Source organism: Atractosteus spatula, chromosome 11 (genome assembly GCF_055471065.1).
Source record: "Atractosteus spatula isolate fAtrSpa1 chromosome 11, fAtrSpa1.hap1, whole genome shotgun sequence".
Taxonomy (NCBI): Eukaryota; Metazoa; Chordata; class Actinopteri; order Semionotiformes; family Lepisosteidae; genus Atractosteus; species Atractosteus spatula.
In genome coordinates this window covers 3,326,929-3,350,264 of record NC_142716.1, presented here as the reverse complement: position 1 = coordinate 3,350,264, position 23,336 = coordinate 3,326,929, and the positions used below count along the sequence as shown (strand labels likewise).

At 44.1% G+C, this 23,336-nt stretch overlaps 1 protein-coding gene across 1 annotated transcript; it reads left to right on the top strand.

Moving 5' to 3' along the window:
- Positions 1–3,280: 3,280 nt before the first annotated feature.
- LOC148823318 (diencephalon/mesencephalon homeobox protein 1-A-like) lies at positions 3,281–14,942 on the top strand. The gene is made up of 5 exons (XM_088927821.1): positions 3,281–3,420; positions 9,916–10,159; positions 10,545–10,756; positions 11,545–11,935; positions 12,385–14,942. Exons 2-5 carry the CDS (start codon positions 9,928–9,930, stop codon positions 12,795–12,797), a joined length of 1,248 nt encoding a protein of 415 aa, XP_088783947.1. The 5' UTR covers positions 3,281–3,420; positions 9,916–9,927; the 3' UTR covers positions 12,798–14,942.
- Positions 14,943–23,336: the final 8,394 nt, after the last annotated feature.

Sequence of the window (23,336 nt, the reverse complement as noted above, 5' to 3'; positions counted from 1 at the left end):
ATAGGGTTTGTATCCAGGGGACAAATATCTGCGACAACTACACTTTGTTTCCACAAAATACAAGTCAAACTTCGTTATATGGGAATGAAACGGAGTGCTACCGAAAAAAAAGAAAAAAAAGAGAAAAAAGATGTTCTCAACTAAAAAAAAAGATATTTTTCAATATTTGTCTTGAAACATCTATAGCACGTTCAGTTTGCTAGCTGGAATCTCAAACTTTTCTTCACTATAACCTCACGCATTTTAAGAAATACTGAAGTGACAGAACAGCCTCCTCGTTGAGCGTGTTTAACACTAGCGCAAAAATCAACGAAAAAACAAGATATGATTTTAGTGAATTCATGTCTCTGAAAAATAGTGAATTTACTTAGCATTTATTTTAAACCGGAATCACAAAAAAATATTTTTATTGAAACGATCACACGATAATGTTAAATCTTATAACACATAATACATATATTTGCAGAAAGTACAAAAAATAACTTTATACTTTGCATAGGAATAAAACGTGAAATGCGCAATTTAAGTAGACTTTAATATTTAACCTGTTTCCCTTAAATCCTTCCAAACTTCCCCCATTGTGCAATGAAAAAAGTATTACCGGAGTTATTTGACTGATAAAGTAAACAAATCACAATGTTGTTACTCACAATTCATTAATTTATGTAATTCATAATATTAAGAACTTGGCTTGTTCAGAAATTCGAGGTTCAACTGACAATTTCTTAATCAACCTGTTAGATTGCGGTTTTAGCCATTTGTAAATTAAGTTAGATACCCACTGCAATACCCTTGTTTTTAATTGGAACTGCGTGACTAATAATAAGGTTTCTTTTAAAATGCAAAGCCCTTTACGGGGAAAAAACCCCCCGCCACTTTTAACAAACGAATATTTTAGATATTTATTTTTTCTGGAAGAGGAATCCAAAATTCTCAAAGAATCGTCTCTAAACAAAAGTAGTAAACTCCTCTGTGGGTTTAGAGGATGAAGTCAATGGCCAAAAACCAGGGCGCCTTTTGTACGCATCACTCGTGCAAAACTTCAAAGTCGCCAAGCCTGTAGCCAGAAGAAAAGACATTGTCTCACAGAGTATTTATGCAAGTGTTCTTAATATCTTACTTGATCTCGTCATCAACCTCCAGCGTTCACTGTACAGTATAACGTGATGTGTGTGTTGCACTACTTTCTTACAGTATTGCGAATCAGCTTGCTTTATTTTTTTTGTCAAAACACCGAGTTTCCTTCAGCACCTGTTCTGATCACAAAAATACGCCAAGATAAAATATTTACAGAGGCTCATACAGCATTTAAAAAGACGAAATAAAATACCCTTAAGCCCATAGACCGGTCAGGTTTACAGGTGTTTTCTTTTGTATTAAACTTTATGTGTAACAGTTTATTCGCGGGACTTGATAGACAAGGTTAGATAGAACAAAACGGACTACGGGCGATATTCATATTTTTCAGTTCCAGGAAATATTTTGTCTGCAATTTCGATTTCTAAAGATGGGGGGGAAAAAACAACACACACGGCCAAAGATAAAATTCAGTTAAGGATTTTCACCCTGCCTCTCCCTTTCTCGGAGAATCTCAACAAAATATGCAAGCTTTACATTAAAAGGCTACTTTTCGCTGCCCTTAATTCCAGCCTAAACGGTTTTGCTCCGGGAGAAGAAATCTTTTCTAAAAACCTTCAAGAAGAGAAGGGCATTATTGTTTTAATCCTCTTACCAGCAGTCATTTTAAGACAGGGGTTTTTGGAGGCTGAAATGGCGTCTTGTCTCCCCAATCCCATCCTAAATCCTTCAGGGCCGGGAGAGATTCTAAAGGCAGCACCCTGGCATCTATTAGAGATCTCTCTAAAGGCTTTGCCCCGCGCTCTCTGCAGCAATAGTATGACAAAGCTGAAAAGCAAATAAAATTAACGCTTGAGTTATTCAACTTACTATGCGCCAAAGAACTGGATCTATGTAACTAGCCGAGGGCTGTATATGTATATCTATACATACCTGAGAGCAACAAGAAAAACTCCACTAAGGAGAAGAAATACAAGATATTTTCCTTTCAAGATTATTTTGAACTGTGTGTAAAACGCCCCCCCAAACGGGTCCCTTCTGTTTATTTTCTTTCTGAGACACCTTCAAACGTATTGGTGTAAATCATGCAGGCGTCTTTTTAACGCCAGTTGGGTTTTTAAACGTGTGCCCCTCCGAGCTCTGGGACCGCAGCACGCAGTCTGCAGGAGCAGCGTGTTCACTTAAAGCCCAGATCTGCAAAAGCTGTTTAACGTTCAATTATGAAACGATGAGACTTGACGAGCGCAAGGGTCTATACACAAACACGAGTGTTAACTAATATACGAAAAATCTTATTCACATAGAATACACTGCAACCTTATCGTCTGTAAAAGATGCCCCCGCTCACAGCAGGCCGTACGTGCACTACAGCATCCACAGACTTTGAGCGCCAGAAAACATGAAGATAATACCAGCTAATTTGTGTGCATCGAGCCTGCTATACTGTATCAATCTCTAAGCAGCTTAAAAAGTGTCCCCAAGTTAAAAACTTTACTTAAACTCCAAAGTCTGAATTCATTTTAGAAAACATCGACAACTGTGGTGAATCATTTTCAAACGCTCCCAAAACTCGTCGGAATCTGACGTGCACAGCGATATTCTACTACTGGAGTTTATTCTGCGGAATGATTCCTTCCCGAGGAGAGGAGAGAGTTACAAACTCGTCTGCGGAAAAAACAAAAAAGGTTGATTTTTTTTTTCGTCCCTGTTTTCTTCTTCGCCTTACTTTTTATGTTGCGATCGTATTTGAAATAATAGAAAAACAACAGGAAAGCTGTATATAATAAATGCGTATGGAGCTTACTGGATTCAAAGTCCTATCAACGGCACTGTAATGCACTTTGCGCACAGATGAAAAACGCACGGCGTTTTTGAGTGTGTGCGTGTTTGCTCATTAACAGCGGTATTTACACATGGAGAAGACTGGAAATGAAGTAAGCGTATAGGACAGAGGAGTCCGGAGAGGGGAGGGGGGGGGGGGAGATACTAAGCCTTTCTAGTTTGATTGACGCGGCAAAGGACCATTAGAAATCTCGTATGTCTCCTCAGGGCGCTCTTTAAAATCCTTCTTCAACCCTAGGCCCGGTAGATGGCAGCTTCAAAGATTCTGTTCAATTCGAATACACCAATGGAGAGCGCGGGACGCAGACACCGTGTATTCTAGTCAGCAGGACGCTATAAGGAGACTCTGACGCTAAAGATCACACAGAACACGGAGGGGGAAAATCGCAACTGCGAGACTATTCTGAGCGGCTCAACTTTTCTATACAAGCCAAGGACGGGCAGGATACCAGTACGACAGCCCACTCCTTGCTAGGACTGTTGGAACGCAGTTAAAGTAAGGTAGGAACTTTTTTTTGTTTTGGGGGGGAGAGATAAGAATACTTTATACAAGTCGATGTTACGAACCGGACGGTGCGTGCGTATGATTTTGTTGACACTCATAGATGGTACAGGATGCGGGTATCGTAAAGAAATCAGCGGCCATCTGTTAAATAGCTTGTTTGGGTGAATTTAAACAGCACATTACAAAGCGCTCGAAATATTACTCCTGGACCATCCAGCTCCAAAGCGTCCGAGTACCGCAGGGACTGCGCGCTCTGTTGACTCGCGAATCGCGATGAGAGAAATTAAAAACCCGTTGCTTCATAACCCATAGTATTAAAAACACGTTTTTATTTTCTCTCTTGATCGGTCCGAGGTCTCCCCCCGGTCTCTCGCGACGCTCGGGTCAGACACTTGCGCCCCCAGTTTTTGACAGATCAGAATACGTAATGGGAGAGGTGCGGGGAGCCCAGATTGGCGCTGGCTGTAGACCAAGCGAGTCGCCCAAGGGTGAGGGGCCGTTTACAATAACACTTTTTTTTTCCCCTCATTTAACCGGATCATAGAGTAACACTGTAAATTCATGCCGATTTACATAATGACGCTTTAACAATCGAGCAGCTTGGTGCTCCACTGCCGCGGGCGCGCTGGGCTTAGACTCCAGGGCTGAGTCCAAAGAAAAAAAAAGTTTATTATTAGCGGAGTGTTCATGCGCTGCAGCTGACGATGTCATAATAATAATAATAATAATAATAATAATAATAATAATAAAAATAATAATTTACCTACCTGCAAAACGACTTACTTCCAAATACATTTGATATTAGCGTGTGTTACATGGGTGTACTTAGTGAGCCGTGTCGGGATTTGACCAGAAGTTAGACACTGATTTAAACGTTCAATCATTTTTACGGGGGATTTCTTCGAATCGATCGCTTTGCATTTTTTTTTTGTTTTGTTTTTTTTAAAAGTCGCGTATCTATTTTGCGGGACTGAAGCGTCGCGTTTTACACGCGGGGAAAGAGGTGCAGGTCCGGGAGCGCGCACTGGCAGTTCGCGTCAGCGCCGATGATAAATGAAAGACGCCGCAGTCGAAACCTATTTGCACCTCCATTAGATGGAGAATCAAGTGGGGATCAGCATGCATATTTTACAGCACAGATCTCATGCATCTCCGCCACACGAAGCCCTCGGGCGATAGGGTAGGGGCCAGGAGAAAGAGAGGGAGAAACGGCTTCCATTCAAGTCAAACACTTGGGGAGAAAAGTTAATGTTTAGCAAAGCACCTTCTGTCCAGGCGCAATAAAGTTATTCCCTTTGCGCAATGGCCACTTCTGTCAGCCGCCGCCGTGAATTATTATTATTATTATTAGGCTGGAAATGAGCACCGTAACTGACGGAGAATCGGAGAAAAACTCCTGGGTGAGTCTGAAGAGAGGGAGATGGGAATTTTGGTTTCCGAGGCAGACTTACAGTTAATAGGATCGAAATCTGTATACCGGGACACCTGTGCTGCTTATCCGGAAACAAAACTGATCAGTCCGAGTTTTTGTAGGTTTACCGTCTTAAGACCATTTTACCTCTGCAGTGTATAACAACATCGGTACTGTCATTCTCCAAAGAGAAAATCCCAAATGCCTTTAGCATGGGATTTGTTCTGGAATATGTGTGTTGTCAGTTTGATCTGTACATGTTGTTTTAATCCTCAATCAATTATATGGCAAAGAGCAAACAAGATCTTTTTTGTTTTGCTCCAAAAGTGACAATGTCTCCACATTTTAATTCCAGTCTGTCTAGCTCCCGGGGAAGGTCATGAAATTTGACTGTCACTGCTAACATGGCGTGAACGTAAACGGTTTACACAAACACTACAAAAACTATATAGCGTATGTTAGATGTGGAAAAGATCTTTCCTGGTACACTGGACAGCCTCGGTGTTTCCTCTTGGAAATGTAAGTAATAGGATGACTATTAAACAAGGTACTCAATCGCATTTTACCGCAGAAATCACTGAACAAATTTGAATGAATTTTAAATTGTCGAAATCAAAGGTTGCTATTTTAAAGCTTTGTGGTTTGTGGCGAAACAAATCTAAGGTATTTCAAAGATATACAACCATACAACAAGCTTATAAGCACTTAACGGATGCGTAGAAATAAATGCGTCACAATTCTGGAATCGTATTTGTGCCATTTTCTGTTAATTAAAGGCTTGATAAATAAAGGAGGCTTTATATCTGAATAGGATTAGACCAGAAAAATTCACACCGTGGCTTATGGTGTGACAGAGAGCATTGAAAGCAATTAGTGGAAATCAAGAGTTAATTGAAAACATCCCTACGCACAATTACAGGTTAAATTCAATTACTACAATCTGTTATATAACAAACTTATATTATACAAACCCTTACCAATAGAAAGATTAATTACTTTTATTTTGTTGTGTTTTTTTTGGCTTCCGTTTACCCAGATGTATTCACCCAAACTGAAATATTGCGGCTTTGGCTAATATTTAAAATAGTGGTTAGATTTAGGACTTCGGCTTCTTTAATAATAACTGTGATGATAATGAACAGCAGATCGTCTTTCCAGTGTGCCTGCTGACATAAATGCTAGCATTTGTTAACCTTAATGAGCCGTGTGTTATTTAAAGAAATATCACAAGTTGTGTTAAGTGTATGAAAATCTGCTCCCCGCTGTTCCTCTAAGGACTATTTTGAAAACGAAATTATTTCCATGGGAAAACGTTGAATTGCCACCAAGGAAATCTTAAATAAATAAATTAAAGCCCTTATAATTAATTATAGATGTGTTTATTACTTGGGAACCTTTCCCCCCAATATTTTGGTTATTAAAATAATTAATATATTCATGAATACAAACAATTTACAGTATGGTCTTTAAGATACCGATATAACATCAAATGCCCTTGTTATGCCCGTGGGAGGTTTTCAGATGTGTTTAATTTAAAACAAAAACTCTGTTGTTAACATTTTCATTCCAGCGAGGACATTGTTTCTAATTGTCTCTCACCCCAAACCTGACAGACCGCTAAATATCTCTATTAATGCAAATTAGCAGATTTGAATATCCCGTTCCTTTTGGGGACTGAAACGGAATTAATTAAAATCTAATTATTAAAATTAAAAGCATAAGGACACACAGTTTTAACGTAGCGAAAAAAAAGAATTATTTAGCACGAATTGATTCTTGGATTGTGATATATTTTTTTAAGGTAATGACTGATTTTAAACACAATAGTTTAAAAAAAACGTTAGTGGGATTTAAGACGAACCAGACTATTCCTGGTCGATGTGCTCTGGGCTCTTCACTTCGGTGGCGGGCGAGGGTGTTTCCCCTTAATGTGCGAAGCGTTTTGGGATCCTTCGTGATGAATAGCGCTATATAAGGCCAAGCAATAATAATTAGAAAACAATTAAAAAACTATAAGTGAAGGAAGGAATAAGCGAAATAGTTGCAGGCGTAAAACTATCAAATACGCCTTAGTGAAAGTCATAATAGCCACTGCAAATACGTTTAACATAAAAAAGTATTATTTTACTTTAATGATACTAAGCATGTTTAAACGGGTTGCACATAACTCTGTTATGTATGTATATAAATAGGAAAATGACCATTTTTAAAGGAAATACTTTGAACCAGCCGGCGCCCAGCCGCGAGTCTCCAGACACCAGCCAAGCGCTAGAAGACTTGCACGTTTTCCTCGGGGTCCTTTCACAGTTCCAGTTGCTTGATGCTCTAAGATATTCGTTTTTGCCGAAGACCATGATAGTAATACATATCTAATCATGTCCTGCAGCGCTGGAGCAAATTCTACCTCGGAAAAAAAAAGGTCCCTTAAACTCCTTCAATAACCGTTCTTAACCGGTTTTTGTAAAGAAGTGGGCTACAGCGGTTTCACACGTGAACTGTTCCCAGCTGCGACGAGGATATCTCAGTATCTTGTACGAGACCGAGACACTAGCAACTTACTCTACGTAGGGAAATTGTCTTCAAGATGCTTGTTTCGTTTTGTCTATTAACTCATTTTCTCGCATTTTAATACTTAACGAAGTTCAGTCGGGTCAGTTTATGCAAGCACTGAGTCGGGTTTTTCATCTGTTTTTGATTTGCTAGTCTAGTGGTACCCTAATTTTTAATAAGCGAGTTCGCTTCTTACAGCAGTATGTCTTATACAAACAGGTGCATTTAAAGCTGTCTGTCTTCACCACGGTGACTATTAGCTCATTATTATGATCACCAGCAGTGGTATCATCATTCGGAGTATGTATGTGTAAGATCGAAGGGCGTCTTTGTCGAGTGAACACTTGATTTTTTTTAAATTTAAGATTTATTTGATTTCACTTTAGCTGGAGATTCGTTTATATTTCTACGACTGTTTTATTTAAAAAAAGAAAAACATTAAGCGGGATGGCATTTATCACCAGGATGGAAATAGTACGTAAAACAGTCCGCTACACAAAACGCTTATAAATAAATCGCATTGGTTGCGAGTTCTCATAGGACCGATGCCCGCGATAAGCTTGAAGTGGACAGAAAGGGAAAGTTTCACATAAACTCTTCAAACGATTGTAATTCTTTCAAATGCACTTAATTATTTTGAGTGAACGGGAATGCCAGCTTTGATCTGGCATCCTGGCGTGTCCGATAAGCGCTCTCACCACAGATACTTAAAAATAAATTGAATAGCTTTTTAGCATTTTTTTTTCAATTTTTTTTATTTAAAAAAATAAGGTTTAGGGGGATTTAAAGGTACTGCAATCACGAGCAAATGGAGTGATTAAATTCTTTCTAAAAGCATCAGTCACACTACATTAACTGAAAGAGAGCTAATTATCCCAATTAGAAGCCTGATTTATAATTAATGGCTTGGGCCAAGTAATAATTGGATGTTAATGGATAACGGTTTTGTCAGAGAGAGAGAGAGGGAGGGAGAGAAAGAAAGAAGGTTTAAGCTGTCTCTCGCACTGCCCCAAAAGGCGAACTGCTCGCTTTGCTTTTGCAACCAACACAACGTTATTAGCCGATTCATTGACAACAATTAAAAAAGCCGTCAGTTCGGGGGGGGGGATTTGCTGGAGGTGCAACCTTCAGCCTTGGGCTCCGCATGAGAGCTGAACCTGCCGTTAGGGGTCTGTTCGCTCCCGAGTGCGGGGACTGTGCTCCCGGGTCAGCGACAGGAGGCGGCCCGAGAGCACAGGGCGAAGCGGGGGTACCAGACGAGGAGGAAGGGGCAGCGACAGCAGGCGACTTCGGTGACGCGTAGGCCCGTTCTGGGGACACCCCTCTCAATGGGAGGCGCTGTTGAAGCACGGTGAACCCAGAAAAGAGACACCGTTTTAAGGGAGTGGGGGGTGTACTTTAACGTAGCAGTAGAAGATAATCGCCGAAAAGCAGCAACAACAACAACAACAACAACAAAAAATCTTAACACGGAGCGGTGTAATAAAGTTGTGTATTTTTGTAAAAAAAAGTTAAGATAACATTAATCATTGGGACGTAAATGATTACACACTTCACAGTTTGAGGAGGTTTTGTATTAAAGTACCTAAAAATCTATTATTTTGTAGGTCTGGTGAAATTAAAGGCGCTCTTGGCGAGGACTGGCTTGCCTGCCTGCTTAATGATATATAAAGACGGTTTAACAACAGTAAGCACAATTTGTCTTAAAGAAGGATAGGCCACCCTCTTGATAAATTACTTTTTAATTTCAACACCAGCAAAAAGTGCTTGCGTGTGGTATTTCTAATATTTCAGTAATTGTGGGGTTTTTTTTTGTATTAAAAAAAAGGCGTTTCGACCGGTCGTGCTGATGGTGAAATTAAGAAAGCGTTAGTGCACAGGGAGACGGGCGCGGTTGCAGTCTCTTGTCAGTGAAGAGAGCGACAACCAACGCTGCTGAACTCGGCCGTCTCACTGGGGTGATAATCTATTTTAAAAAAAAACAACATTTCACACACCTGAAACGTGCAACTCTAGTGTTACACAAACCCCTTCGATTAAAGTCAAAAGCTCGCATGTTGCATGTATAGAGCCAAGATGCCCAGATCTGTCGTTTTCCACATTTTGTATAAAACCCGCTCTAATTGTAGCCTCTTGAGGTCAGACCTACAGCGCACCGCTTCTCTCAGTGTCTCAGCCTGAGTGTCTGTGTTCTCCGGGACCACACCGCTCACTCCGCTCCTCTACTGTTTTTAAGCTTCAGCCTCGTCTTTAATTATTTTTGTGACTGGTCACCTCATATAACTGTTAAACGATTCACTGAGAAGGGAGGTTCAGTGATGTTCAACGCGGGGGATCTGGAAGTTAAGGCGCAGATAAAGCTCTGCATTGTTTTTGTTGTTGTTGTTGTTGTTGTTGTTGTTGTTGTTGTTGTTTATTTCTGGCGAGTGCGTGGAGGGTTTGTGTACAGGGGTTGTTTGATTTACAAGGTCGTACTTAGCGTCTCTTTTTCTTCGTCACCCTGAAACGTACCTGTTTCCTTGTCTGCCAGGCGCCAGTCACCATGCAGCACTATGGAGTGAACGGGTACTCCCTCCACGCGATGAACTCCCTGAGTGCAATGTACAACCTGCACCAACAGGCGGCGCAGCAGGCCCAGCACGCCCCTGACTACAGGCCCTCAGTGCACGCTCTCACCCTGGCGGAGAGACTGGCTGGTAAGAGACAGCAGCACACACGGACGGCACAAGACGAGTTCTCTCTTGCTCTCTTGACCGCAACCTGCTTGAAGTGGTATTTGGTGATTATTTTTAGGATGGCGAGTTGTTTGTATAATAAAGGGATTTTGGAAGGGGGTGTGCAAAGCAAGCCTCAATTTCCAACCATGAGCAGCGAATTTTCGTCCAGTGTCCCCGATCATTTACGACCAGTGCACAGGTGGCAAAATACGCCTGTAGTAGTTTTCCAGGCTGTAGCTCGGGTTCACTTGCACAAACCTGGTGTACGGTCGCTCATGGTCACAGGGGCTCACAATCCTGGATTGTCCTGGATACTGTCCTCAGCCTGAGATTTCCGACGTTACTCAGTAACCCGGATTCCAGGCTGTGAGGGAAGAGCAGAGTGGGAAAAGTTAGAGGGGAAACACGTTCCTGACCTGTCCATTAATTAAACTGGCCACTGGTCTCTTCTCTTCCAACGGCTGTACATTCCAAGACATCATCCTCGAGGCGCGCTACGGCTCCCAGCACCGCAAGCAGCGCCGCAGCCGCACCGCCTTCACCGCCCAGCAGCTGGAGGCTCTGGAGAAGACCTTCCAGAAGACCCACTACCCCGACGTGGTGATGAGGGAGCGCCTGGCCATGTGCACCAACCTCCCCGAGGCCCGCGTCCAGGTGCGCCCAGTGCCGGCCTGATGCAGCGGGCGCCGGCAGCCCAGCCGAGCGCACGCAGACAAGGGCGTCAGAGCTCTGTAGACACCTTTGTCCGAGGCAGCAAAGCAAGAGGTGGAGGATGGCTCTCTGCCGAAAAGAAAAGAGCCACAACGTTTCGTCTGTGGAGCCTTCTTCGGGTCCCGGAGCTGAAACGTCATGTCTCTTCTCTTTCCTTTTCAGCAGGGAATAAACCTCTACCTGTTCCTTTGCGGCCTACGCGTGCAGACGCAGCTCCCTACTCGAACGTGCTACATCCAAGGCAATGTTTGTGTCAACCTAAGCAGACCAGCGTTTGAGGGAAGAAATCTGAATAACATGCAGTGCATACGAGTAGAACAACAGTGCCCAACGTGGGATTTGAGCCCACAACCTACAAATTACCAGTTCAAAGCCCTAACCACTTCCCCACACTTCCAACTAATTTGGGTTCTTTAATTGTTTTCTGCTGTCAAACCTCGTTGGAGGTTGCCTTTCAACTATTGTGGTTTATGTGCAACTTAAAATATTGCAGATATTGTCACTCCAGCTTCCCAGTAGAATAAAAAGAACCTTCAGAAGTTCTAATGAAGCAGCTCATTAGTTTAATCGGGGGGGGTTTGATGACATATTGAACGCAGCAGGAACATAACCCAGCAGGGGTGAACCTCAGGATTGAGGCCGTGAACATGATTTTGCTGTTTTAGCGGACGCGGCGACATTTCCATAAAGAGCACGAACTGAGCCCCCAGCGGGGATTTCTGTCCCCGCAGGTGTGGTTCAAGAACCGCCGCGCCAAGTTCAGGAAGAAGCAGCGCAGCCTGCAGAAGGAGCAGCTGCAGAAGCAGAAGGAGGCGGCCGACGTGGGGCTGGAGGAGGGCAAGGGGGAGCCGCCCGCGACCGCCGTCTCCGAGGCCCACAACCCCCCCTCCTCTGCGTCGTCCTCCTCCTCAGAGGCCGAGCGCCCGCCGCACCCTCTGGCCGCGGAGATGAGCGTGGAAGTGAACGTCACCTCGGCCGAGCAGTCGGGCAGCGAGTCCGCGGCAGAGGAGCAGACAGATGAGGGGGAGGAGCTCAAGCAACACAGGGAGGAGCCAAAAGGCGACAAGAGCCACGCCCCTGGCAACAAATCCCCACCGTGCAAACGCATGAGTCCCAAAGCAGGTGAGTCGAGACAGTTACGTCCAGGGGGTCACGTTTACGGACCCACAATTATGGTTACTGCCTAAAACGAGTGTTTCAGTGAGCCATTCGGGTAGTCCACCATTTATCTGAACTTAAAGTTTCTCAGAATGTTTTGCTTCCCAAAGTAAGCCAAGTAGGTTAAATGGGCAAATTCTGGAAACTTTCTTTAAGATCACGCTGTCTAATATCAGCCTCCACATAAATACACTGCAGCACATAGACACTCTTCCAGTTATAATGTGTTGAGCAACACATAACTTGTAGGTTTATGATCACTCAGATTGGAATAAAATCCAAGTTTCTTGCAATATTCCATTTATCGTCTCTGAAGCTTGCCCTTCTGATTTTACAATGCTCAAGAAGCCCAGTCAGCACTATTCTATCTACTACACCGTCTTCATCGTTTAATTTTCTTTCCATTTTCCCAGACTCGCCTCTTAGTTCTTCGGCAATCCCGTCCTCCAGTGGTGTCAGCAGTGGGATGGCACAGAGCCACTCATATTCCTCGTCCCCGCTCAGTCTCTTCCGCCTGCAGGAGCAGTTCCGCCAACACATGGCAGCCACCAACAACCTGGTGCACTACTCTTCCTTTGACATGGGCACGCCCTCCTCCATGCCTTACCTAGGCATGAACGTCAACATGGCGGCACCGCTGGGCTCCCTGCACTGTCAGTCCTACTACCAGTCCCTGTCTCACGCCCAGCAAGTCTGGAACAACCCCATCTTGCAGGCGTCAGGCAGCCTGCCCAGCCTTAACAGCAAGACCACCAGCATTGAGAACCTGCGGCTCCGTGCCAAACAGCATGCCGCCTCGCTGGGCCTGGACACTCTGCCCAACTGACCTCCTGCGCCGTGGTCACCTGCCCTGCCTTCCCTGACCTGCCCTGATACCAGTACTCCCGAACCCAGGACACGTGCCCAGGCTTTTGGTCCAGATCTCTTGCATCTGTTCACTTAACACTTGGGGCTTAACACTTGTCTTTGTTGTCTGAGGAAGACCCAATACACGACCAACTGCTTTCAAAAGAAACCTGCGTTCCATTGATGCATACGACAGCGGACTTAACAAAAGCTGTCTGACTCGTCCTTGCCGTTTCAGTGCTTTGAATAGTAATGCTTAAACAGTACTAAAGACACTCCGTGAGAATGCACTGTTGAGACATCAATGCTCCTGTTCAGTGGCCAAGGCTTGACCTAGATTCTGCTACCACATCTAGGTCTTCTTGTGAGACAGACATAGTTTGCCCCTCTGAAGACACAACTGAGAGTTTTAGTGAAAAGAAGTCCCAATCAAGTCCACAAAAGATTATAAGGACTGCAGTTCTTTTCAAAAAGGAAATGAGGAACTATATCAATGAAACCTAGAATGTTTAAAGCAACTGCTACCATAAGCAAGTATGGTAAACCAAGAGAACTGATGTGATTGAAACTCCCTCAGGCACAGCTGCATCTACAATCAGAAGGGAGAGGGAGGTGTTTCAGTCCCACTATCTGTTTCTCTTGAGCCGGCTCGCCCTGAACAGAGCTCAGCACAGTTTTGTCTGCTCTTCTTCCTGTCCTCAACTGTCCTGAATGTGACAGAATGACTAAATGTGTGGACTCACACATCAAGGACCTTTCCAGCTTTGTAAATAGCCTACTCTGTTAGTTCCCATTTCTCTGGTCAGTGTTTTAAAGTCAGTGTTGCCTTCTGTGAAGAAGACTGTGAAAACAAATATTTAATTATTTTTTCATTTCAACATTGTAATCTGAGACAAAGGGAGAAAGAGGATGCATAAGACACAATAAAACAAGAACCCAGATTCTTCAACAACAATTATAGTACAAGCACCAAGCTCTTATTCTAGATACATCCCAATTAACTTAATGCACGTGTGTAATTTATCTTCAGAAATGAAAAGTGTGACTCTGAGCCATGTATATTAAGTAATGTCCAAGGTTATATGTGACTAAAATATCTAAAATCCAAGATAAAATAGGATGTAAGGGACAGTATATAACTTGATGATGTAATAATTTTTGACGACCAAACATAAAGATGATGAATACGTTCTGTTTAATGACATTTTCACATGCAATGCAGTGCTGTAATGCATGGTGATTCCCATGTACTTAACATAAAGGTTTCCACCTCACCTAACCCTCAGCCTTTATGAACATTTCTAGATTCTGTATGCTCACTGACATGCTAGAGGTTTAAATGAAAATTGAATCACACCCTGGAGACAGTGAGGACAGCCTTATGAAGTCTGTCAGCTGCGGTCCTGCCCTCAATTATCTGATTGGTTGTTCATCTAGTCTATTTAATGCAATCAGACTCCTGGAGTTCATCACCTGTTCAATTTGTATCTTACTGTATGATTATATCTGCTCACCTGACAAGCGGTGTGGTAAATACATGGTAGATCTTAGGTTAGATGGATCATGCAGCACTTCCTGTGGGAATGTGAACTTCCCCATCCGAGCACTTCCAAAGTATCCAGAAGTTAATCTGGATCCTGCCCTTCTGCTCCTTTTGTTGAGGATTCTGAATTCTTCTTTTAAAATAATGTAAATTATTTTATATGTACATAAAGAAATAAAAGCCTTTATTTGTAAATGTAAACTGGTAAGGGATAGGCCTGCTTAAGGCTCTCATTTGTCTGTAGCTTGAGACAAACCTTCGGGATGGCTGATCCGAAAACAAACTCCCGAAGTCAGATTGGACTGAGTCGGCATCCGTCTGCACCTTAACTGGCAAAGCGATCGAATCTCCAAATGCCGTGGTCTGGGTGTCTATGTGCGTCTGCTAAGCCGTTTTCATTGTGGCAGTGATTTTAGAGAAGAGTAACCACAATTAATCCCCAAGTGCCACCACACCAAGAAGTGGATTGGAAATTTAAATGGCAAATGACCGGGATTAATTACGGTTTTCCTAAATTGGTTAAGTAGGTTTTAAAAGTGATATGTCAAAAAATCTCCAATAAAGCGTTGTTTGAAGACATTTATACACAGTCGTCCTCTGACCTGTATTATTTTTTTTCTGGGGCGTCTTTAGCCAGGGGAAGGGTCTGCAAGCTATGTCTTGAAGACGCCTCAAGGTAAGAGACTGGGGGCATCGGCTCCAGAGGAACGCACTGCTGCCTGGCACACAGAGGCACCCTGAAGCCTGATGCCAACCAAACCGATTGCTCTCAGCTGTTAGCTCACCTGTCAGCACGCCTCTGTTCTTATATACAGCAGTTTCACTGTGTCTATGGAAGGATTACACTATAAATAGCACACAGATATGTATTAAACGTCTCTACAATGCCTACAGCTTTTTAACTTGCATGTGAAGCGTGAGCATAAAATAACATTCTTGAGTTCTGCCATTCGAACACATTACTCAAAATACTGTACAGATATTTACTGCAGTAAATGACAACACTGGTGACTACATGTGTGTTCATGTGTAATTCCAGTGCAAGCACAGTGTGATTACAAAAAATAACAAAGAAAGGACAGCTCCAAAGCCTTTGTGAGCTACACATTACTATCATGTAAATTGCAAGAAAATTAGACTTGGGGAAAAGTGAAAATGCACTTAAGTTTTATTCCTGTCATCTTGTTCAATTTACAAATGAGTCACACTTACAGTGTACTGAGGCTTGCTGCTTCTCTTCCATGTTCGTATAGAGCAGTGATTCGAAACCTTTTTGTACTGAGGACGAGATCCTCCTCCTTTGAGGGCTAATTAGGCTAAAAGTCAGTCCATAGCAGGAATACAATTCAGTCAGTCACATTACTGTAAGGTTACTGCAGGGACCTGTCAGAGAAACCACTGGCTTGAGAAACCACTGGCAGACAATGAACCAGGCTTTAAAAACATGGGTATAATTAATTCCTGCAGCCAAATTGTACCTTAATGTGTCCATTCTCTTTTCTTCTTGAGGAATTTAAAGAGCAAATTCTCCAATTCAGAGTGTATTGCAAAAAAAATATCTTGCAGGCTGCTGTTTTCTTTCTCCACTGAGAGGTATTGAAACTGCAACAAAAGCTACTGGTTCCAATACTCACTCGTTGCATTTCTAATGTCTTTCAGTATAGGAGAGCCTGTGCTGAATCAGCTTTGTCCGAACAGAAGCTCACACAGATGCACCCACCTTCTCACTGTGAATCCCCGAGAAACCTGTGCTTAATGAGAACGCCAGAGATGGGACAGCGACACCCACTCAGCTAACAAGATTTCTACCAGTCTGTCAGCAAGAACAACAGGCGCTCTGGAGGCTATTCAACCTATTCAGCGAAGTCTTCACCCCACCTTAAGCCACTGCACATCAGATTAACCTCTGTCGTGTTACTTAACCTGATTTTATCAGAAGACAATTTTGTGCACCAGCTTTCAGTGTTTATCTCTCATGTTATAGCCCGCTTCCCTGCATCAGCGCACGCAGTGACCCCAGACACACCACTGTCCTGCGGTCATGGCCAGTCTCGGCCACAGGCTGCTCTGAGCACAACACAAAGCCAGTTGTCATGGTGCTAATGCAGTAACACTAGGACTGAAAGTGTCCACTGCATTCTCATGTGACAAAAGCACTGAATTAAACATGGGCGAGGTAACACATAACACTTTCATGGATTTAAAAGAACCCAGTTTTAGGTATTCTCACCCCTTGGGTCTCTGAGATGTAGGCCTCTGAGGCCTCCATGTTTCAACAATCAAACAGCCCCAACCACAGCCATCTTTTAAAATACACAAAAATCATCAAATGCATTAAAATCAGGTCTGTGATCAACATCCGCAGCCCTGGCAAAACCAATCCAGACCAAGATGCATGTGGTGCACATATATAATTTTACCTATTTGTTGGGTTTTCAAAATCTGTGATTCCTTATTTTTTGGGGAAAGTGTTTTACTCATAAGTCAAGAACTCTCATCCTGGGCCCCCAGATGAAGGGGAAAAAAGGGCAAAATTGACTTGCTTGCTCCTTCTTCTTTGTAAAGGCGGATCTACTGCCAGTTGGTCCCCTGACTGTATATGTACAGCACAAGCACTTCCAGCACTCTGAAATGCATTTGTTGATGCTGGTCTCCCAGTTTTCGAACCAGACAAACCAGAAGTGTTCCTCTCCACAAACCACACATTCAGAACAGCTGCCTGGCTCTGCAGCTCACACGGCATCCCTCCGGCGCCTGGGACAAACGGAATTCCCCTCTCCCCATCCTCCACACGCGCCACGCCCACCTCCCTCCCTCCACCCAGTGGACGCACCGTCCCCTCAGCTTCCTTCCTTCCCACCTTCAGAACCAGGGCTCTTGGTCGGAAGTTCATTTCAGCTGGAGATTGAAAACAAATTGCAAGACCCATAACAGCACGCAAACGATGTGATCGAAGAAAACACATCAAATGCCTTTGCCTGCCAGGAAGATGAGCTTTGAGCACATTGTACCAGCCTCAGTAACAAAGAAATGTAACTGCAGGTATCAAGGATGAATACTGGGTTATTGCAGGTCCTGCGATAAATGCAGTAATGTGAGAAACTCCCAGAGCAGAGTGAAGCTCATCCTAATTACTAAACCAAGTTTAGGTAAGAATACAGACAATTAGCTAGAGAATACCCTTTAAACATCTTTCTAAATACCGTTAGAAACAGATTAAACTGCACGCTTATCACTGTTTAACCTTCACTGACAAGCGGAACTGAGGAGATAAGCCCCTGAGATGTAGGTGAATGCTCAATCTAAACTGCTGTTTTAGCTATTTAGCAAAATGGGGTTCTGCATGATGCTTTTGACAGAGAAACACACTGGGCTCTGTCTCCAGACTCCTCCTCTTATCACCTTCCACTCTGACTGCAGCAGAGCGATGGTCATTTATGGCTTCACCTAAACCAGGATGAATCTATCTAAATGCCCAATTTCAGGCGTAATCTTGGGAGAAGAAAGGCGAAGGCAGCCAATGTGGGCTGATGGTACTATCGGATTGAAGGTTATAGGACATAAAGCACAACACAGCAAGCACTCCCAGCCTGAGAGGTAATAACAGCGACAGGGCAGTCAAAGCCATCAGTGGATGAACGAAGCCCTTTCCAGTGTAGATTGGTGCTGTTGCAAAGGCAATTTTTTTCCCCTGGTGTTAAGGAATTTGTTGCATTTACTACTTCATTTAAAGGACGCGAAAACAATGCGTTGAATGAATCCGAGGGTCACTGAAAATATGGAATTTCTAGATCGCTGATGCAGGTGGAAGTATGCTATAAACAGATGTTTTTAACAGTGAGGCAGCCTCAATCTTTCGTTTCTTGGTGCCAAGAACTGTCAAAGCATCAGCTCCTTGTGTGCCACAGGATTAAGCCTAATAATGATTTTAAGATTCTGTGACTTCCACAATCCGGTGATCCGGGCTTTCGCTGCTTATATTCCCTATTCTGTGGATTAAAGGCAGCTGATTCTGGACAGGGCTCACTCCTCGACTGGCTTCATTTCCTTTGGGTTTTTTTTATATGTTTTTTTTCTTACCTCATTGCAAAATCCCTGTGCATCTGCCAGGTCTGGGCTTTTCTTTCTTCCCAGTGACGACACACTGCCCCGAAGCCTTATAGCCAAATTGGTTTACATTAAAGAGATAAATACACAGCAAATGCGCTTAAACAAATACAGTAAAAATGCAGACGGTGCATGTCGGGATTATACCCAGAGTCAGTTTGAAAAAAGGAGTGTTTGTGCAACACAAAGCTCAGTTAACCAGCCTGAAGACTGCTGATGCAGTTCTCTTCATCACCCTTTCAGAAAAAAGGAAGGGATTTAGTATTTGCATGCTAGGCTGTGATTCTTGAATTATATAATTTGAGCACAAGCAAACCCCTCCAATATCTTCAGAGTATTGTTTTGTAATTAGCATACTCTAATGGGCGGTTTTAGTAGTGCTTATGAAATGCAGGCCTGCAGGGATGGAGGCAGTAGTTTAGAGAGAGCCCACGCCACTAAGAAGTAAGGTTTTGAACGTGAAAATGTTTCGATCATTTCTGGACAGAGTCTTCTCTTTGTCCCAAATCTTGTCATCTAGTTCAGAAAGATGGTGATGGTATTTGGTTTAGCCTTCGCATCTTTTGTTTTTAAAAAAGAACCAAACATTTTCTTTTGTATGAACAACGTCACAAAATACATGCAGCCTTTTGAATGACAAATTTCTGACCTGCTGTGTCAAACAAATATTAATGTCATTCTACTGTGACTAAGAATGTTTTTATTTTTCTACCAAGATCAAGACTTAAATTATACATGGAAAAGAACACAGTTCATTCTTCCATCTGATTTTGAATAACGCAAGTATTGTGTTTCCACGATAAGCAGAAAGTAGCCGTTATAACTGTAAAGCAGGCAAAGAGTACTGTGCATGCTGCTTGCAATTTAAAACCCTGACTTGCCTACAGCTCATCTAGCCAGGAAAACTAGTGACAAGAACAGTGTATTATTCCTACCAGGTTTCAACTTTCCACCCCCGCTGATCTGGATTTGTAAGCTAATTTCTTGATAGCCAGCATCATGTGAGGAGAAACCCAATGCCCAGGTTTATGGCTGTGCCTCAGGCAAACCTAGACGAGACTAGGGTACTGAGAGGAGACCCCCGTACTCAGACAGGGTGTCTGTGGGAATTGACAGGGCTGAGTCAAAAGCACCAGCTGGGTTACAGGATGCCAGGCTGGTCGGGATTACAGCAGGGTCAGAAGGTTACCGTCAATGGTGACAAGGTCTGGTAAAAGTCAGAGCATACCTATAGTGAGGAGAGCTGAGGATCCAGCTCATTAGAGTCCTTCTGGTCCCCCAGGTGACGGTACGTCCTTGCAATTGCACAAAGACCTGGATATGGAGAATGAAACCATGCATAATCACAGCTTTAATGTCTACACTGCTGGAATGTCCACCCACCCATTAACAGCAAGGTCTCTATTCCTGGTAAGAGTCATGGCTACAGTAAGTCTCTAGTGGAAGCACACAAGGCACAGAGAGAAATCACACCATCAGGTCAAGGTGCCAGTCCACCGTAGGGCACACACACACACAATTAAACAACATCAATTAACCCAGCTAGTATGTCGTTGGGAGGCGGAATGAAACTGGATCACCCAGAAACAAAACCCACGTAAACTAATCATTAATCTGGAAGGAATAATGGCACAAGGGATTTGCACATCTCTTTCATGCGCCGCTGGCTTTTTTTTGCAGTCTCTTTTGTCAGTACCTCTCATTTAAAAAAAATAACAGGAGCAAACAAGCGGTCAATCACAGCAACAACAGACTTGGTCATTTTCTACTCACCCTCACAGGTAGAGGATGTCAGGAGCAGGCAAGTTTGTTTCCAGAAGACTTCGATGAGGCTTTCTGGCTGAGGTGTGATGACGGAGGAGTGCGAATCCGCTAGGGAAACTGTTTCAGTTGTGCGTGCAAATACATTTGAACCAGTCTAAACAGTTCAAATGTTGTCTGAGTGCATATGCGTGGTTGTTACCCTAACCTGATCGCATTGAGAGTATGGGCAATGAAGAAGAGGCACGCGTGTGGGGCTGCTTGTGAAAGTGGGTACGCAGGACAGCTCAGACGTTTCTGTACAGTTAGCAGAACGCGGCCCCGGATTTTGATCCGGCAAGCTCCCTAATCGCTGTCTTGATTCTCTTTACAACGGAACAGGACTGGTAGAGCTGCAAGCTCAGCAGTGCTGGGCTGTGTCATAACAAGGGGTGATAAATTCTGGTCTGCAGAGCTGCAGGCTTCTCTGTTTTTATGTTCTACCTGAACTGTAATTGAAAAAAAGGAAAGAAAATTGTATGTTTCCTTGCCCGTTGTAACCCTAGTGGTTTAAATTACTGGAGTAATTTAAACATGGAAACGTATCCCATTTATCCGACAGCGAAGGTCTGAACTCGAGTCAAGGTGAGGAGTGCAGCCTGATGTGAGCAGCTGCAGGATGGCCAGGGACCCTGGGCAACAGTGGCGGGTGGGCTGGAGTCATGATTGAGAGGTGGTGGATTCAAATCCCAGATGAAACACAGTGGTTATACTCTTAAGCAAGGTACCTCACTCAAACTGCTCCAGTGAAACAACCAGCCATAGAAATGGGTACAAATGTAAGTCACTTTGGAGAACAGCATCATCCAGAATCACTAGCAGCCTGGGCCCAGAACTGGGGGGTACTCCTGTGAGGGGGCCATTTCAACACTTACAGCCGGGGAGCCCACCCTGGCTGTTTCACCCCCTTACAGCAAATCCAAAATCAGAAACGGGATGACAACTGATGCTGACTGTCCCCGACGTCGAACGCGAAGTAGCGTTTCCAAATAATAGAGGGCAATTCTAAGGAAAGGACGGGCAGTACAAACACAATAGGCTCTTTTTAAAAGATTCTCAGCCTGTTCATCCGCAGGACTGATCGTCTTTTTCCCCCATTAGTCCTCAAAGCTCAACGGCTGTTTCTGCTGCAGGTGTGATGGTGTGAAAGGTTCTGTCCTGCACGCAGACCCCAGGATGGGACCATATCAAAAAGAACACTGGCGCTTTGCACCTTAAACACAGGGGAGGGGAGGGGAAGGGGGGAATAAAGGAGAAAAGAGGGAGAAAAAAGCAGGAGTGAGAGCTGGTGGGCGGAAGAGAGGGAGAGGCAGAGGTAATCTTGTGAAATAAAAACCGTGTAGGGACATAAACTATCCCCGATGAATAAGTAGCCTATTATGTTGAAGAATGACAGCCGGGGGCAGTGATTATGCCGCTATTATATCTTAAACAGCGTGGTTTGTCAAAACGTATAAGCCCCAGTGAAATAAAGAGGGTCTCCCCCGTTTACATTCCGCGGGCAAATTGTTGCCGTATGCTAATACCAGCGGCGTGGGCCCGCGCGTTTCCGAAGGCCCGCCAGAGTGACGGCTGTTTTCACAAGGCCTGCTAATTGAATCTGCCCCCTCCACATTCTTCCCCTACTGTAAATAATGGCTGTTTTTCTCCAGCACAGCCTGCCCTTGGACAGGCAGCCTCTCCTCCGTGCTCCGGCTGCTCTAATCCTTGTAATACTGTGAACAACACCCAGGGCAGGCTGCTGGAGAGAGACACTGCAGCTCTTCACAGCTGGTATGCAAACACCCCCCCCCACCCCCCACACTCCCCAAACACCACTACTCCACACACATCCACTTGCCTGTAGGGTATGGGGAAAGAGCTAAGGATTTTAATGTGCTACGGTCGAGTGTCTGACTGCAGCAGTATGACGAAGTGGATCCCGAAGTGGAGGTCACATCCCTTATTTCAAACACCCTTAATACCTCCAGCCTTATTTATTTATTCAGTTAGTTACACGGACGCTGCTGTGGTGGTGATCCTAGCCCTGCTGGATCCAGGCCAGGGGTCACGTGAGGCCTTCGCTCCCTGGTGATCCAGTCCTGTGCTGGTTTAAGGTCGGTTGTCCGCCAGCACGTAGCCCTGCAGATAGCGCTCACACAGTGGCTCCTGCAGGTATACGCGCAGTAAGAGCCGACGAGCCACCCTGCTCTCGGCGCAGAGGGCTGCGAATCATTGAGGAGCGCAACCCTCAGCATAGCCAGAGCCATGTGGCCAGGCGGCAATCTCTGCTACACTCCTGGACAAGCAATAGCTGTGAAGATCTGCCAAATAAGCTCCATACTGTAGCTTTACACATTTAAGTAAAAGCCCGATGACAGCTCACTTTCACTCGCTCCTTTCATGCCACCAGTGCCTGGAATGTTTTTAGTGCATTTCACAGGTTATGTGCATTTCCAGCCAGAGCAGCGGCCCTGGTACAGGTACACTGTGCAGGTATCTACTCCCCCGGAGTTCTGCACAAGCAGGTCTCAGGTTGTCTTTAAGACAGAAACGCCGCCACCCGGAGAATACACTTTTTCTCTTTCTCTTTCACAGCACTGGCAACAAAAGGGTCAGAACGAACCTGTTTTGTTCCTGAAATATGAAGAGCCTGCCTAATTCCAAGCGAACTGCCACACTAAGCAGCAGAGGAACAAGAGAGGTGCTGCAGCCTAGCATTATGAGGGATGACCAGATCTCGGTTACACATTTCATTTCGCAAGGGTCAAAAGGTCAAAGCAGACACTTGGGGTGGGGGGGGGGGGGTCACAAGCCCTAATCCACTTTCATTGACAAAAATGGGAGCTTTAGTTACAGATCACAATGGGAACAAATGGGAACCTGGTTGTGCCTCCCAACGCAGAGACTTAAAGGAGGCTTAATTACGATTCACAAAACAGAAGCGAAATTATGAATGAGTAAGAATAGGGCAAGACACAACACTACACAACAGGGGCTGGAGGCGGGGCACCACCATAGAATTCAAGTTTGATGGTCGTTGGATGGGATATTTAAATCTGTTTCTCATGGGACAAAAAGATAGATTAG

What these genes read in the sequence shown, in the direction of transcription:
- LOC148823318 (XM_088927821.1), top strand. Translation starts at nt 9,928, where the DNA reads ATGCAGCACTATGGAGTGAACGGGTACTCCCTCCACGCGATGAACTCC. An exon ending in CGCAACCTGCTTGAAGTGGT is followed by an intron (nt 10,160 to 10,544) that starts ATTTGGTGATTA and finishes AACTGGCCACTG; the next exon opens with GTCTCTTCTCTTCCAACGGC. An exon ending in TCCCCGAGGCCCGCGTCCAG is followed by an intron (nt 10,757 to 11,544) that starts GTGCGCCCAGTG and finishes CTGTCCCCGCAG; the next exon opens with GTGTGGTTCAAGAACCGCCG.